A 16,024-nucleotide genomic window follows, 5' to 3' on the forward strand; every position below is an offset into this window, starting at 1 on the left:
AGTCTCACCTTGCAACACAGCTATATACCCATTGAAGACAGCAAAGGGGGGGGGGGGGGACCATGGAGATTCATTCAGGATCTCCGCCCTCTAAACAACATGATGGAAGCAGAATATCCGCTAGTGCCAAACCATGCATCAATATTGTGCAACGTAACCACTAATGCAGTCTACTTCTCTGTGGTAGACCTTAAAAATGCATTCTTCACCATACCATTGCATCCAGACTCAATACTGGACTGCTGTTTAATATCGCGGAAAGAGATTCCAACACAATTGTTTGCCCCAGGGGTATTGTGAGTTCCCCAGTGTCTTTAATGGGGTTCTCCAGGTGGATTTACGGATCATCAACATGGTGTCTGAAGGGGTCAGTAATGCGAGGGGGATAACTGCTTGTAGAATTTTCAAGATTAAACATTTTTACTAAAGTAAAGGTTTGCAAAATAAACCTCGCTTTCGCTACTCTATCAGGGAATTCCCTACCTAGTAAAACGGCTAAGGGAACAATCCTAACATAGGTAAACTGCCACGTCACAAGGCTGATGGACTCTTCCAATATCTTTATAATTTGGCTTTCACGGGGGTACTTGGTGTGGTGTTTGTGCTTGGTAACCAAATATAGAGAAAAGGAAGTATTAATTCACATGTTCCCAAAATATACTGCCTGAAAAGATTGAATATGAGGTGATCCCAAACACTTAGTAGGAACCCCAGGAAAATACTTTTGGAATATATGTGGACACATTGTCTGTTCTTGCACTGCTATTTTCCGATTGTGCTAGTGTATTCCCTCCACGCCAAATACATTCCTGTGATATGCATTTAGATCCATTTTTAAACAAGGTTTATCTAGACTATGGTTCTTGAGTACGCTTATCTAGTGTACCAAAATAATTATTTTGAATGGTTTTTCTTGTAGTGACAATTGTTTAGCATGTTGTGCACGCATGAATGCGGTCGTTGCTGTGTATTTAAATAGATGCTTTGTACCTCGGTGTAGAATATTCATCACCAATGTTTTGGTTTGCACCTGGGACACAGGGGATGTGATATGGATATTGCTCCACTAGTGTTATTAGGAAGGATTACTTGTGGAGTTGATACTTTGTCTTGCAATGTTGTAGGTGTGACAGAAATATTAGCGGCAGATGAGTGAGGGGCACTTTTCCGGTGTTGAATGAATAGAAAGGGGATAGGTTTTGATTAAGGTTAGGGGGGTAATTGAGATTTATTTAGTATCTACTACCAGGTTGGTTAGTTAGCTGGTCACCTAGATATTAAGATTTGATCAATGTTAAACTTATCCTATTTCCAAAACTATGGATTCGTGGGTAAGATTAGTCTAGCCCTCATACACTAGTTGATAAATGTTTATAAAATGTGGCTTTCCCAGTGCGGTATGTCATCCCTGTGGGAACTTTATGTGGTTATTGTGCTTGGTAACCTAATATAGGAGAAACGGAATGTAATAATTCACACGTTCCCAATGGAAGCATTATACTGCCTGGAAAGAATAAATATGAGGTTGCCCCAAGCACATAGTAGGAACCCCAAGAAAATGCCTATGGAATGTATGTAGGCATATTTTCTGCTCTTGCACTGCTATTTTCTGACTTGTGCTAGCGCATCCACTCCGCGCCAAGCACACTTCCAAGATATGCATTTTGATCCATATTTAAATAGTTTTATTTGGTATACTTTATGATATGGTTGGCTCTTGAGTACGTTCATCTAATGCACCAAGATAATTATTTTCAATGGTTGTTCTTGTAGTGACAATGGTTTAGCAGGATGTGAATGCTTGAATGCTGTAGTTGCTTTTGTATTTAAATTGATGCTTTGTTCCGAAGTTTTGGTTTGCACCTAGGGCGTAGGGAGTGTGATATGGATATTGTTCCAGTAGTGTTCTTAAGAAGGAACACACGCATAGTGGATATTATGCCTTGCAATCTCATAGGTGTGGTGGGGTTAGTAACAGCAGGTGAGTGAGAGGCACTTTACCGGTGTTGGATGAATAGAAAGGGGATATGATTTGATTAAGGGTTAAGGGGGTAATTGAGACTTTATTCAGTATTGGTATTGACTACCGGGTTGATTGGTGGCCTAAGTATTAAGATTCTGTCAATGTTAACCTTATCCTAAATTCCGAGACTAAGGATATGTGAGTAAGATTAGACTAGACTTCATACACTAGATGATATTGGAGGATGATGAGTTGATGGGGTCGAGTGGACTGGAAGCAATACATTAAATGGAAGTAAGGAGTCTTCAAGGGTGACATATTTTGATTGGTTTAAGTATACAATGAATAAATGGGAGGGAGCGGGACAGTCCTTTTCATTGTGAAAGGGAAGGTTCCAGAGATTTGGTTTGTGTAAATCCAAGAAGTTGTTTCTGTTTGTGTTTTTTTATTATTATTATTTTCTTGTCTTAGGTTTTGGTTACTTTGAATTGCTAGGATTCATCACAGGAGGGGTACATGACAGTCATAAGGAGGAGTTTAAGAGTGGTTTCATGGAATGTTAATGGGGCTAACTGCGAATAAGAGGAAAATTATTTTGCAAAGATTAGAGAAATTGGCGGCAGATGTCGCAATGCTCCAGGAGACACATTTATTGGAAGTGGATGTAGATAAGTGGAAAAGAGAATGGGTTAGTTATGTATAGTGTTCATCATTCACTTCTCGTTCTAGAGGGGTTTGCATTTTGATAAAGAAGAATCTTCCGATTATAGAAATGAAGTGTGAAAAGGATCAAAATGGTAGAATTGTTTGTGTAAATATGAAAATTCAATATGTTGCCTACAGTATTTGTAATGTCTATGCTCCTAATGGTGGGGACGGGAGTTTTTTTTACTTCCCTTGTGCAGTTCTTGCAGAATGTGAATGTAAGAAATGTTATAGTGGGGAGAGATTTTAATGTTACTTTGGATCTGCAGATGGATAAAAGCAGAGATATTTTGGACAATGCGAATAATCTGAAAAGAGAAGCCTTGAAGAAATGTATGGTCGAATGGAATCTTTCAGATGTGTGGAGATTGCAGAACCCTTTAGCTAAGCAATATACTTATTTTTCTGCAAGACAAAGTATTCACGGATTGGTGTCCTCTTTACCTCGGGCGTGTGTAAACAGTCTTTCAAAGGGAGTGATATTAAAGCCATCCTCATTTCTGACCATGCACCAATCCACTTTTGAAATGAAACTTACTTTTCCTTTACCCAAGTCAAACACTTGGAGGATGAATGTTACACTACTTGATGGCAATTATATTGTGGACAAAATAGTAAAGGAAGCAAGGTTTTTTGTGGCTTAAAATTGGACTGGAGAAGTGAGAGTAGAATTTGTGTGGGAAGTCTTAAGGCTTACATGAGTGGAATGTAGGTCTGTCAAGCAAAAAGAAATAAAGAGAAAAGACACTGAGATAATGAAGCTGAATGAGGAAATTGAGACTCTTGAAAAAGAAAACATGCAGAAATTCTCTATGTGCTGCTTTGGTTCCACGCAAAAGAAAAAGGAAAGGCTAGAAGGTCTACTTGCTTCAAAGGATGAAAGTCTACTATTCAGAACAAGATGCAAGTACTAGTACTATGAAAAGGGTGAAAAATGTGATCGACTTCTTGCTCATCGCTTAAGGATTATGGAGAATGAAAAGACGATTAATGCTATTGAAAAGAGTGATGGGATAATGACCTTTGCACCTACTGAAATTAATGATAGTTTCAAGGAATATTACTCCAACCTATACTCTTCAGAAGTTTATATGACTCAGGAGGAAGTGAGACATTTTGTTAATGGTTGTCATTTGCAAAGTATAAAGTCGAAATGCAAGTAGGGGACCCGGGGGGGAACGCGAAGCGTTTAGCCCCCAGGGTTGTTTTGGGCGCTGCACAGGCCAGCGAGCTGGCCTGCGCATAGAGCGCCGTCGGGGTATTTAAGGGGGGCAGGGAAGGTTCGAGAGCAGGCGACGATTAGGACGAGCGTTTGTCCTGGTCGCCTGCTCCCGAGCCTTCCCTGCGTCTTGTGGGCCTAATAGTCTTGGGTTAGCAGAGGTGAGGTGTGTGGGCACAGTTAGTTGGTGGCGGGCGGGTAGATATATTTGGCAGTATATATTTATTAGTTTACAGCTACACATAGTCTGGGGTACCGTAGATAAGGTACCCCCCTTACCTTAGGGTTGTGAGCAGCTCCTTTTCAGCCGTCTTGCGGGTAGCGGGTGCAGGGCTCCGGTGTGTAGGGGGTGAGTTAGGGCTTACCAGCTGTCTGGGTGGGCTGCGTTAGGTATTTTCCATCAGGGGGGCGTTCGGCCCTGGGTGATGGGGGTGCCAGGTTGGTGGGGAGTAGGCGCCAGGCAGGCTTGCTGGGGAGAGCACGAGAGCAGGAGTGCTCAGGAGGCTTGAGGTTTGGGCGTCGGGTTTTTGTGAAGAGCGCATGCAGTGTTGTATACCGGCCGCCCTTAAAGGGCTGCACTCGGATTAAGAAAGGACAGCGCTTTACTTATTTTAGGCCTGGGAGAAGTGGTGTTACGCTCCTGGTTTGGTGTTTGGGGGCAATCCGGGAGCCGGGGCAGTAAAAAAAAAAAAAAAAAAAAAAAAAAAAAAAAGGCATTTACATAGATCTATTAACTTGAGTGTAGGAATATGAGGGCCTGAGTGCTTTTGGCAAAGGGGATATCAGTCTGCTTTGCTACTATGGTGGGTAGGCAGACAAGAGGGGACTGGAAATAAATAAAGGTTTAAAAAGGTTATAACAGGCAGGCAAGTATTAATTGGGTGGGCCAGGTAAATCTGACAGCCGGCCAGTTTCAAGTGTCAAACTTGGGGTATAGTTTCAAGGGGCCATTTTTGGTATTATTGGCACTGGGTTTTTTTTTTTTTAAGGATTTTCAAAGCTTCCTCGGTTTCCCAGCACTTTAAAGGGGGGAAAGGCTCAGGATTAGTCAAGCAGTAGCACTGCTTAAGCAAGATGGTGGGTCAGGGTGTAAAAAAGAAGGGGCTGGTGGATGCCAAGGCCCTGAGGGAAGCCTTAGGGATCATTAGCAGGGCATCCAAAGCCCAGCTGGAGGGGGCTGTGTGGGAGGTTACGGGCTAAGGGGAGGACGGTGGAGGTAGGCCGCAGCGGAGAGCAGCAGCAGATGGGGCTCTCGCGGCAGTGGTGGCATGTAGCCCCGCGGCTGGTAGAGGGTAGGTCTAGGAGTCGAGGGGTAGGAAGATGAGGAGGGAGATTGACAGGAGAGCGTCCAGGGTGGTAGTGGAGTCAGGAGAGGGGTCAGGAAAGGGTTCGGGGGACAGAGACCAGGTGGAGGAAGGGGACGTTAGGAGTTCGCAAAAATGTACAGGGCAGGTGGGGGGTAAAGGTGGGGGAGACGGGGTGCAGCAATGAGCAACAGAGAGGGGCAAGGGAGGAAAATACCTGCAGAAGAGTGCATGTGGGAGGAGGAGAGAGCGGTCTCCTTCGAGTAGTGAGGTAAGGGAAGGGCGCGGAACGGCCCCCCCGGTTAGCAGGATTTCGGGCAGAAGGCACAGAGCAACCCCTGCAATTTCAGAGGTGGAATATGGAGAAGGTTTAAGAACGGCCCCTCCACGAAATTCGCGAGGACAGTCGAGAGGGCACAGCACGGCCCCTAGCGAGGAGAGGACCCCTTGCCTGAGAGAAGAGGACCAGGAAGGGGTTTCTGCGACCCCGCCGAGAAGATGCCGACAGGAGTGGCGGGGCGGACGACCCGGGCTCGCAAGAGGAGGATCTGCCCGGCCCGAGCGTGTGCTTGCAACAGCAATGCTATTACATGGGCGATGATGAAGGGGTGGAAGAATATGTGGGGCAGTGGGAGGATGAAGGGTACGGTGCTGTAAGGAGGAGGGGGATGGCGAGAAGGGGCCTAAGATGGGAAGGGGAAAGACAGGAGCAAGGGCGCTGGGGGGAAAGAGGTCGGGAGGATAACTGGCTGGGTGAGACTGTTGACATGTTTTGTCCCCGCAGCAGGAGCCCAGTAAAGAAGGAGATGAGGAGAATCGGAGTGGAGGCCAAGCTGCAGACAGGCGATGGCAGGGCAGAAAGAGGTGAGCGGGAAGGGGAATGGTCAGCGGCATGGCAGAGGGTGAGGGGGACATGAGGTTGGGGCCAAAAAGGGAAAGGACAGGGTTGCAAGGGGTGAGGAGAGAGTTCGGCCTGCAGGATATGGGAGCCTTGGTGGAGGAGAAGGAGATTTCTTCGGTGGAGGTGCAGACAAACAGGGTGATTGAGTCTTGGCACCCGAGGTACAGGTTCCGAAAGAGAAGGAGGCAGAGGGAAAGGAAAAGGAGAAAAAGCTGCCATGGGCATTACGAAGCCTCTGGGAGCACATTTGATGACAACAACAAAAGGATAAGATATGGGCAGGGGAATTTGTGTACGTGTTCAAGCTTCGACATAGGGAGGTGAGAACCAAGGAGGGTTCGAAGGAGAAGGAGCTGACCTCGCGTCCAAAGGTGGCGGTGACGATCGAGAATTAGACGTCGGATTTTATGGTCTATGCGAGTGTCTATTGTGAGAAATTTTCAGAGAGATGGGTGGCTCTGTTGAAGTACATAGACGTGATTAGAAAGGCATTCACGAGTTTCAGGGGTTTCGCGTGGGTACGGTATGAGAAATTTAGGGTGAGGATGGCAGAGGACAGCCAGGCGGTCTGGGGTGAGATAAATATGGACCTCTGGCTGCAGTGAATGGCACCGAAGAGGCCAGCTCCAACGGTACACATGGCAAGTGGCTTACCCGTGCCTTACCGGCCCCTTCTTGGTCACCCCGCCCCGGAAGGGGCAGGGGGAGGAGGCAGAGGTCAGCCCTCAGCAGCATGTTGGGCTTTCAATAAAGAAGGCTGCATGAGGATGATGTGCAAATTTAAACACGAGTGCAGCAGGTGTACGGGTCGGCATCCAATTACGCAGTGTTTTCAGGCAGGAGACAGAGGAAAAGAGCGAGGAGCGGGCCAAGGAGGTGGGGGCGAAGGTCTGTATGCTAGTTAAAGTGGGGGTTTTGGTAGGTGGGGCCGCAGTTTATCAGAAAGGGTGGGAGGGGCGCAAAGCTTTTGGGGGCAATCCCAAGGAAGTAGAAGGGGGTGAGGAGGAAGGTGTTTAGATAGTACGGGAGAAGGTCGCCCGGGGGGGCTGTAACTGAAAAACTAATAGGGGGTGGTGGCCGTCATTGTAGGGTGTGGGAGACGGTGGCGAAGCACTCGCGCTTGCCGCTTGACAAAGTGAGCAAGCTTTGGGGGACGTGAGAGGGTTATAGCGGCACAGAGTCAATACGGAGAGACTCAGAGGTTAAGAGGATATCGCAACTTCGAGCGTACGGTAGTAGCCCCGGTTCGTGTGATGGGCAGGAGGGAAGGCACGTGCTAGGGCGGGAATTGAGTACGCACAGCACGGGAGGAACTTGGCTCGTTTGGCCCTTGGGGCAGTGGGGGCAAGTAGGAGATGTGACTGCATGGACGGGGGTGCACGAGGGCCCCTGGTGCAGGTGTGAAACATGGTGTTGGAAGAGTTAAGTTATATGGTTTGGACTGCATGGACGGGGGCGCAGGTTTGACCACTGGTGCAGTGGCGGAAAGGAGGAATGAGGAGAAGGGCCTGCATGGACGGGGGTGCGCGTGGGCCCCCGGTGCAGGGGGGACAACATGCTGCAATAGTAGGAAGGTGGGGGGCAAGTGTGAACAGGAGAGTAATAGACCCCTTATCTCTTCTGTCCTAAGTGGGGGTAGGTGCATTTTTTGAGAAGAGGGGTGTAAAAGGTGCAAATTAGAGGTGGGCCAGGTAGGAAAGGGCCGGGGGGTGTTTCCATAGTGGGAGTAAGGAGGTGGTCAGGTGAGGATGGGTTGTCTTGGGGGGAGGGGGCAGATGGGGGTAAATGAAGGGTGGTTTTTAAGAGTTAATTTTGGGTCTGCAGTGCTGGCAGCAAAGGTATTAGGGGGTCACAAGGTGGGTTTTGAGGAAGTGGGACAGCGAGCAGAGAGGGTTTGTGGCCTGAAGGAGTTTGGCGCAAGGCATGGGAAGGCAGTTGTAGGGAGGACTAGGAGAGGAAGAGGGAACAGGGGGACGCGGGGATAAGGGAAGTTCTGGGGATATAAGTGGAGATTACCAGGAACTGGGGGCAGATTGGAAACAAGGGCAGGAACAAGGGGGGTGGTTTGGCAATGAAGAAGAGAGACTTGAAGGAGAGGTGAGTTGCTGTGGAATTGCGGCTAGCGAATGGTTATGGGGCGAGAGATCGATTGTCGGAGGCAACCGAGGATGCAGTTATAATTGTGTTTTAGGGAGTTAAGGGATTTAGGGGGGGGTCTACTTGCTGCCTATGTTGGTGGCGGGAAGGGAGCGTCATGGGATTTCGGAGGAATTTATAGTACACGCAGGAGGTCTGGCTTAGAAAATTAATGAGGAGTAGCTTTGCTATAGAAATAACAGGGGAACTAGCTGGTCAGGATTGGAGCTCAAGGTAAGGTGGTTGGACAAAGTTGTCACCGAGCAGGGTTGCAAGCGAATGGTATTTGATGGGGCAGTGCGTAGGTCTAGGAGGAAGTTTTACGGGTAGTTGTAGGGGCAAGTGGGGGCACGAGCGCTGGTGCTCAGGGACACATCTGTGGGAGGATTGCTTTTTAATAGGAGGGAGGGCATCTAACGGTTTATGGGAATAGTTAGTGAATTGGGGGCGAAGTGGCGGTCCAGGACATAATACAAATTGGAAGGAGAGGTAAGCTAGGAGGGGTGGGGCAGAAAAAACACTTCAGTGGAGGGTTTTTCTGTTGCCGGGAGCATGGCCCCTTTGGATGAGGGGGGAGTGAAGCACAATGGGGAAATAGCGCTGGAAATGATAGGGCTGGTGCGGTTTGCACAAACGGGCTACCCCAGAGGAACAGGTATTGAAGATGGAGGGGCATGGCCCCAGGGAGAAAGCGGGAAGCCTTGAGAAGATGTTAGGGAGGAAGTGTAACTGATTTAATTATTGGGGGAATTGAAAGTGTTTCATTATTAATTTGTTTGGCAAGTTGTTAAAGAGATGTTAGTCTGTAAGGACAGGGGCTAGGTTAGCGTTTATTTGTGAGCTTTGGCCTGTCACATTAAAGCGACCTTTTCCACTACAAGCGAGTCCGTTTGTGCAATAAGCCCAAAAAAAGACTCCCTCGGGAAAGATTTGAATGTGGAGGAACTTAAGACTGCTGCTGGCGCATTAAACTCAGGAAAATGTCCGGGCCCAGATGGTTTGCCAGCTGAACTGTATAACATTTTCCCGGAAGAGGTTTTTAATCTTATGTTGGCCATCTTACACTCAATCTTTGATTGACGGTCGTCTCCCAGAGTCTATGAAGTATGCATGGATATCAGTTTTTTTAAAAGAAGGGAAATCTCCAGTCAAAGCTAGTAGCTATCGGCCAATAAGCTTGTTGAACATAGACAATAGAATCTTTGCGAAAGCCTTAGCTTTGAGAATGGGAGGCCTCTGTCGGATATAATTGATCGGAGTCAGACAGGTTTTGTTAAAAGGAGGCTGCCTCAGCTAATACGAGAAGACTTCGTTGACTTTGTTCGAAAGCAAGGAACATATGGAAGACGTGGTGGTGTTGTCATTGGATGCCGAAAAGGCTTTCGACCGGATAGAGTGGAAATATCTCCTGGTAGCCTTGAAAGGTTTCGGATTTGGGAAAAATATGATAGACTGGATAAGGCTATTATATTCATTTCCTACAGCTAGTGCGAACACTAATGGTCTGGTCTCTGACAAATTTGAACTCAAAAGGGGGAAAAGAAGTCTGCCTCCTGTCCCCCATTTTATTTGTCATTGCAATGGAGCTCCTTGCTGTGAAGATAAGAGAATACAGTACAATCTAAGGTATTCATTATGTGGAAGCTTGTCAAAAGGTTTGGCTTTATGCCGATGATATGCTACTGGTTATCCAAAATGTTGAGTCTTCCATAACATCGCTTATTGAACAAATTGACATTTTTCACAGGGTTTCTTGGTACAAGATCAATTGGTCGAAATCCGAGCTATTGCCGGCATCAAAACCATGCTCGGCCTTGACAATGAGGAATTTTGCTTTCAAATGGTGTCCTGACAAGATGCGCTACCTTGGGATCTGGCTGACTAAGGACGTGTCTAAAATGATGGAGGTGAACTTATCATACATTGTCCGAAATATGGAGTCAGACTTTAAAAGATGGAATGAGTTACGATTAAGTCTATGGGGGAGAGTGCATGCAATTAAAGGGACGACAACTCCAAGAGTTAACTATGTGTTGAGCATGATTCCCTTGCTGATCAAAAAATGCTATCTGAAGAAAATTGAAAACTTGATCCTGTCCTTCCTGTGGGAGGGTAAACAACCACATCTAAAACTATGGAAACTACAACTTTCAAAAGAATATAGTGGTCTGGGGGTTCCAGACTTTGAAAATTATCATTTGGCATTTGGGGCACGTCATTGGTTCCTTTCATAGAAGATTCATCTGATGTCTGGACAATGGCGGAAACAAGCAGATCTTCGCCACTCTCTCCCAGGGCAATTCCGTCAACGGTGGATGGAACAGGATATAAATCATCTCCTCCAACTGTATTTGTAAGGTCATGTTGGAAGAATCTCTGGAGAAAGAGCAAAAAGGATGTTTCAGACTATGGATTTACTTCACTCTGGTTAAATCCAGACATTACGTTGGATGGGAAACCTCTTTTCTGGTCGAACTGGCTACTGGGAGGTGTGCAGTGGCTTGGGGATCTTGTTGAAGAGGGAAAATGGGTCAGCTTTAAAAGATTGAAGCTAGTTAAAAGGTCTCAAGGATTGCACAATGGGGGAGTATAGGAAGCTGGAAAAAAGCTCTGGTGAACAAGATTTCAGATGGAAGCAAGAGTTGGCATGTATGGCTGAAAGAATTTAAATCTGAAGGAGGTATGGCTTCGAAGGTGTACAAAAATCTTGATCAGTTTAAAGAACCAAATAAAGATTTACTGTCAAAATGGTCAGACATAATTGATTCAGAGATGTCGGAGGGCAGATGGAGGAATCTCTGCAAGAATGTGGCTCTAACATCTTTGAATCTAGGAGAAAGGTGTAGACAGATCAAAATTCTAAACAGAGTTTTTTGGACACCACAAAGATTGCATACAAGAGGTTTAGCTGATTCAGGTGCCTGTTGGAGGTGCAAACATGCTAATGGGACTTTTGACCATATGATTTGGGACTGTTACGAGCTAAGATCTTTCTGGAGAGGGGTCACTTCGAAGATAAAGTTCTTCTGATGAATGTGGATTTTGATTATACGACTGTAATTTTGGGAGAAGATGACATGGTGGAAGATCTCTCTTTTCCACAGAGAAGTTGGTTTTTCAGGGCGTCAAATTCAGACAAAAAAAATCATTTTGAGAAAGTGGAAAAGTGAAGAAAGACTGACGATTTTAGAGTGGGTGGATGATTTAAAACAAGTGTCGACATTTGAGAGGTTAATCGTATATAGGGATAAGAAAATGAACTTATTTGATCAAATATGGGGCAGATTTTTAGAGTTCTATATATTGCTGTAAGTCTGGTGTGGGTTGAAACTGTAATGATTCTTCTTTGTGGGGTTTTAGATACCCTAATGGTGATGATCCTAGATGTATATTTTTGTTCATGTCAGGTTTATGTTGTAATATATATAAAATTAACAAACATGTAAATTAAAAAAAAATATATACCCTTAACAGAGAAGAAAAAGAACAAACTTACACAAATTACATAATAGTCAAAACTTAAAATAATCATTCAAAATCACGGTTAGAGTACGTTACTGCAGTCGTACAATCCTACACTAAAATCAACTCATCTCATCCATTTTTAAATCTAGTACAGCATGTCCAATTCTTGCAGTACTATGGTTGCCCATTCAATGGCCTAAAAAGCAACTTTTAGGGCCGAATTCAAAGGTGATGTCAAAAAAATGGTCCGGGTCTTAACTTTACATTTTGTGACCTGTAGTCCTGGATTTATAAGTCTACAAGTGCCAAAACACAAAGTTTAAGCCAGGACTGTACCACCAACTCCAGGATGAACTGGGGCACCATGGCGTGCGGGCCTCTTATAGATTACTTTTCTCGCCCCCTTCTTTTAGGCCAGAAGTGCAATTAACTCGACTCCTCCACCAGTACCTGATTGCGGTGCCCCGGGGGGAGCAGAACCCGATTTCGGTGCCCCGGGGGAAGACCTTCGCTTTGCGGGCTTATTGGCTGGAAGTGCCGGAGGGATGTGTGCCAACACAGGTGTCTCTTGACGCCTCTCGTGAGGGGTCCGCGGTTGCTTATCCCTCCAGCTACGTTCAATGCTCGTGGAACGGATGAGCACATCCCCGGCGCTGCTACTGCCCAATGAATCCATGCTGACATCCGAAACGCTCTGTGCCATGGCTGGACCACGTATACAACGACGGTGTAAGAAGGCACAGAAGGGTAAGCAGTGCGCTAAAGGGTGTGCATAAGATAGGTGCTATAATGTGGTACAGCTGACAAGAGTCACTACGCAAAGACAGAGTACTCCATGTCCTATAGACACAGGATAACTAACCAGGGTGCAGGAATTCGTGCTGTGCTAAGGGCAAGGCAAGAAATGGTGGCGCAGGAGAAGTTGATACACTGCGGGGTCTAATGGAGATGAGTAGGAAAGTAGTAATGGGTTTGAAACCCGTGGGTAGCGCCAATAACGCGCGCCTTCAGGCGAACGTCAGTTATTGCATTCTCTTTCAGCTCGGAAAAGCACTGTGATAGCCGGTAGGTACTAACTTCCGGCCGCTGGTTCAACTTGGCGATTCACTCGGCAAGCTCTGGTCGCTGTTAAACGAAGGGAATCACATTTTATAAGACACATTTACACGTATCCTGTCATTATCGCATGGCTTAAGAAGGTTTACTATATAGCTATACGTTTATTTATTTGTATTTATTATAGATGTAAAACTATCTAAGAGGAGTATATGATATTTTAATTTCATTATTTTATCGGGGAAATGGATTATAAATGGCACGTATCATAAACCGAAGTGAAAACATTGCCACTCCATCATGGAGGAGGCTTTGCTATCAGCACGACGGTACGTTTTTATTGTTTACTACAGTTGCCAAGGCGTGTCATAAAACCACGCCCAGCATTCGAACTCACATATTTGATTGGTGTATTATTCCCCCAATTGGAAGACAGTCCCAGTTTAGAGCAACGGGGTAATATCAAAAATGCTTTATGTTCTTCGAGCCCTTATTAATTTTAAGGAAAAAGGGCACTTCAGTTTTTCAAAAATGGTGACGGAGCGAGCTAAAACCTTTGCAGTAGGCTTCGGAGGTTCTCCCCCAAGAAACACGTTCGCGAAAAGCTACTTTTAAAGCGCATTTTCAAAGAATATAGACTCCCACCGCAGGCGTGGATTGGTGCTCATCGGTGCAGAAGGAGGATAGAATTATGTTGATCAGAGTCCAGACGTGCTCTAGGTGTACCAGCCAGTGTTTGAGGTAGCTTTTGGTGCAGGATAGGGGGTGGTTGCTGAGGGGAACGGTCTAAAACCCGGAACAGGCTGGAACGGGCCAGAAGGGTACCCTAATATATACAATGGCAGCAAAACTCACCTGAAAATTGTTGCACGGTGGCGGCCACGGAGAAGGAGGACGCGGACACAGGGATTGTGGAAGCCTCTTTATTTCTCTCGCTTCACAAACGTACTGGCGCTCGCGCGCCTTATCCCCCACTCGCTGAACACTTCCTCTATTGCCGCTGCTACTTGAGGGAATGCGGTGGTGGTGACTGTTTTGACGATCGGGAAACATGAGTGTTCATCTATTATGAGCAGGAGGTAGTCACCCTCCTCCGTGGGCCCGTAGAAGTCCATGGCTACACGCTCCCACGGCCGTTCAGGTATCTGTGTGTGTTGGAGTGGGGGTGGATGTTCCGCAGGAGCCGTGCACTGACAGGCATGACAGTTTTTTACCCATTCCTCTACCGCTGCGTCTAGAAACGGGAACCAGATATGGCACCTCAGCTGTCTTTTGGTGTTCTCCGCTCCTCTGTGTCCCTCATGGGCCGTGCTTACTACTTCGTTCCTGAGCGTGGCGGGGATGACGACTCTGCAGCCTCTGAGGAGGATGTCGTTGTCCTTGACGGCCAGCTCACTATGTATCCTGGCCAGTCTTTCGATTTCCTGTTTGCACACCCCTGGGTGCGCCAGCATTGCCCTGTGGTGATCTCTCCATTTGTTGGTCAGTGTGAGGCTGATGGCGAGAGCCATGGTGGGGTCGGCCGCTGATGCAGCTGCAACTCTCTCCAGGGATAGCGCCGGTGGTAGCGAGTTGGATGCAATGTATTGTACGTAGGCGATGTCTCCTTCGCGGGTTAGGGGAGCCCCGACTGGGTGTCGTGATAGGTAGTCCGCGGGGTTGAGGTCACCCCCGGGTCGGTGCACAATGTCGTAATCGTATTCCTGTAAACGGATTCCCCACCGCTCGATTCTAGGGGGCATCTTGGTGTGCGGGTTGCCAAAGAGCGATAGCAAGGCCTGGTGGTCCGTAATCAGCGTAAACTTTTTCCCGATAATGAAGTCATGGAAATGTTCGCACGCCCAGACGGCGGCGAGACTCTCTTTTTTCGCCTGGGAGTAAGCCAGTTCAGGGGTGGACAGGGCTCTGCTTGCATAGGCGACCTCGTGTCTCGGGTGGACGTCCGCCCCGCTGGTCTGGGCTAGGATGGCACCAAGGCCCACTGGGCTAGCGTCCACCACTATTTCAGTGTGCCACGAAGGGTTGAAGTACGCCAGGCGATGTGCTTCCATCAGGGCACGTTTGATGTTGGAAAATGCCTGGTGGCACGCAGGGGTCCAATCGAAAATTGTATCTTTCTGAAGGAGCTTCCGCAGAGGGTCGGTAAGGGACGCATAGTGTGGTATGTACCTCGCACAGTAGCCAGCCATGCCGAGGAACGCGCGAACATCTGCAGCCTGTCGCGGTTCATCCAAGTTGGTGATGGTGTCAACCTTGTCGGGATCCGGCAACATTCCTTCGCTGGAGAAGATGTGTCCGAAAAATTTCTGTTTTGTCTTGCTGAAACGGCACTTGGCGATGTTAATAGTGAGGCCCGCTTCCTGGAGTGCTGCACACACGGCGAGTAGAGCCTTGTCATGGGCCTCCTTAGATGATCCAAAAACGAGGATGTCGTCGCTGTAGTTTAGTGTGCCCCTGATGGGTCTGATCACCTGTCGGATGGCCTCCTGGAAAATTTCCGCGGCTGATGAGATTCCAAAATTCAACCGCCGGTACCTGTAGAGACCGTCGTGGGTCGCAAACGTCGTGATGGGCCTGGACTCCGGATGTAACTCTAGTTGGTGGTATCCTTGGTTGAGGTCGAGTTTGGAGAACATCCGAGCGTTATTCAATTGCACAATCATGTCCTCGATGCACGGGCCCGGATGTCTCTCACGCTGGATGGCAGTGTTAGCCACCCTCATGTCCACGCACAGACGAATCTTCCCTCCTTCTTTGGGTACGACCACGAGCGGGGAGACCCATGGTGTCGGGCCTGTGGCAGGTTCAATGATTCCATCAGCCAGCAGCTGTTGAAGGGCATCTGACACAGCCGTTTGCAGGTGGAATCCTACTCTCCGAGGATGTTGTGGTACTGGCCTCACTGATGTGTTGACGTGGAGCCGGATGGGAGGGGCCTTGAGTTTGCCTAGCCCTGTGCAGAGGTTGGGGAATTGCCTCGTGATGTCAGACTGTGTGACCAGGTTCTGCGGCTGGTGGCATGCGATGGAGCCAACTGTGTTTCTCGTGATTGTGCTCTCGGAGGTCGCTGTGATGGAGTCTCCCGGCCTCACGTGTATTTCAATCAAGCCCAGGCGGGATGCCGTGTGATAGCTGAGTAGGCATCGGCTTCTGGCAAGTGACCGGATAATGTGTATTGTTGTGTCGACTTTCCGGCCATTTAGGTGAAGGCGTTGTGTGAAGCATCCTACCGTCGGTAGGGGGGTGGTAGCTCCCCACTGAAATATCCTTGAGCG

At 47.5% G+C, this 16,024-nt stretch overlaps 1 protein-coding gene across 2 annotated transcripts in view; it reads right to left on the reverse strand.

The window, feature by feature from the left end:
- KIAA0586 (KIAA0586 ortholog) overlaps positions 1-12,681 on the reverse strand; it is a 2,241,463-nt gene extending 2,228,782 nt beyond the window's left edge. The window contains exon 1 of one of the 2 annotated variants that reach the window (XM_069637413.1): positions 12,144-12,681. In XM_069637413.1, the coding sequence (XP_069493514.1) occupies positions 12,144-12,396 (253 nt within the window). In that variant the 5' untranslated portion in view covers positions 12,397-12,681. The remainder of the gene's footprint in view (positions 1-12,143) is intronic. The other variant, XM_069637412.1, reaches the window with a different exon arrangement.
- Positions 12,682-16,024: the final 3,343 nt, after the last annotated feature.

The sequence above is a fragment of the Ambystoma mexicanum genome, chromosome 14 (genome assembly GCF_040938575.1).
Source record: "Ambystoma mexicanum isolate Mex_15411 chromosome 14, UKY_AmexF1_1, whole genome shotgun sequence".
NCBI lineage: Eukaryota > Metazoa > Chordata > Amphibia > Caudata > Ambystomatidae > Ambystoma > Ambystoma mexicanum.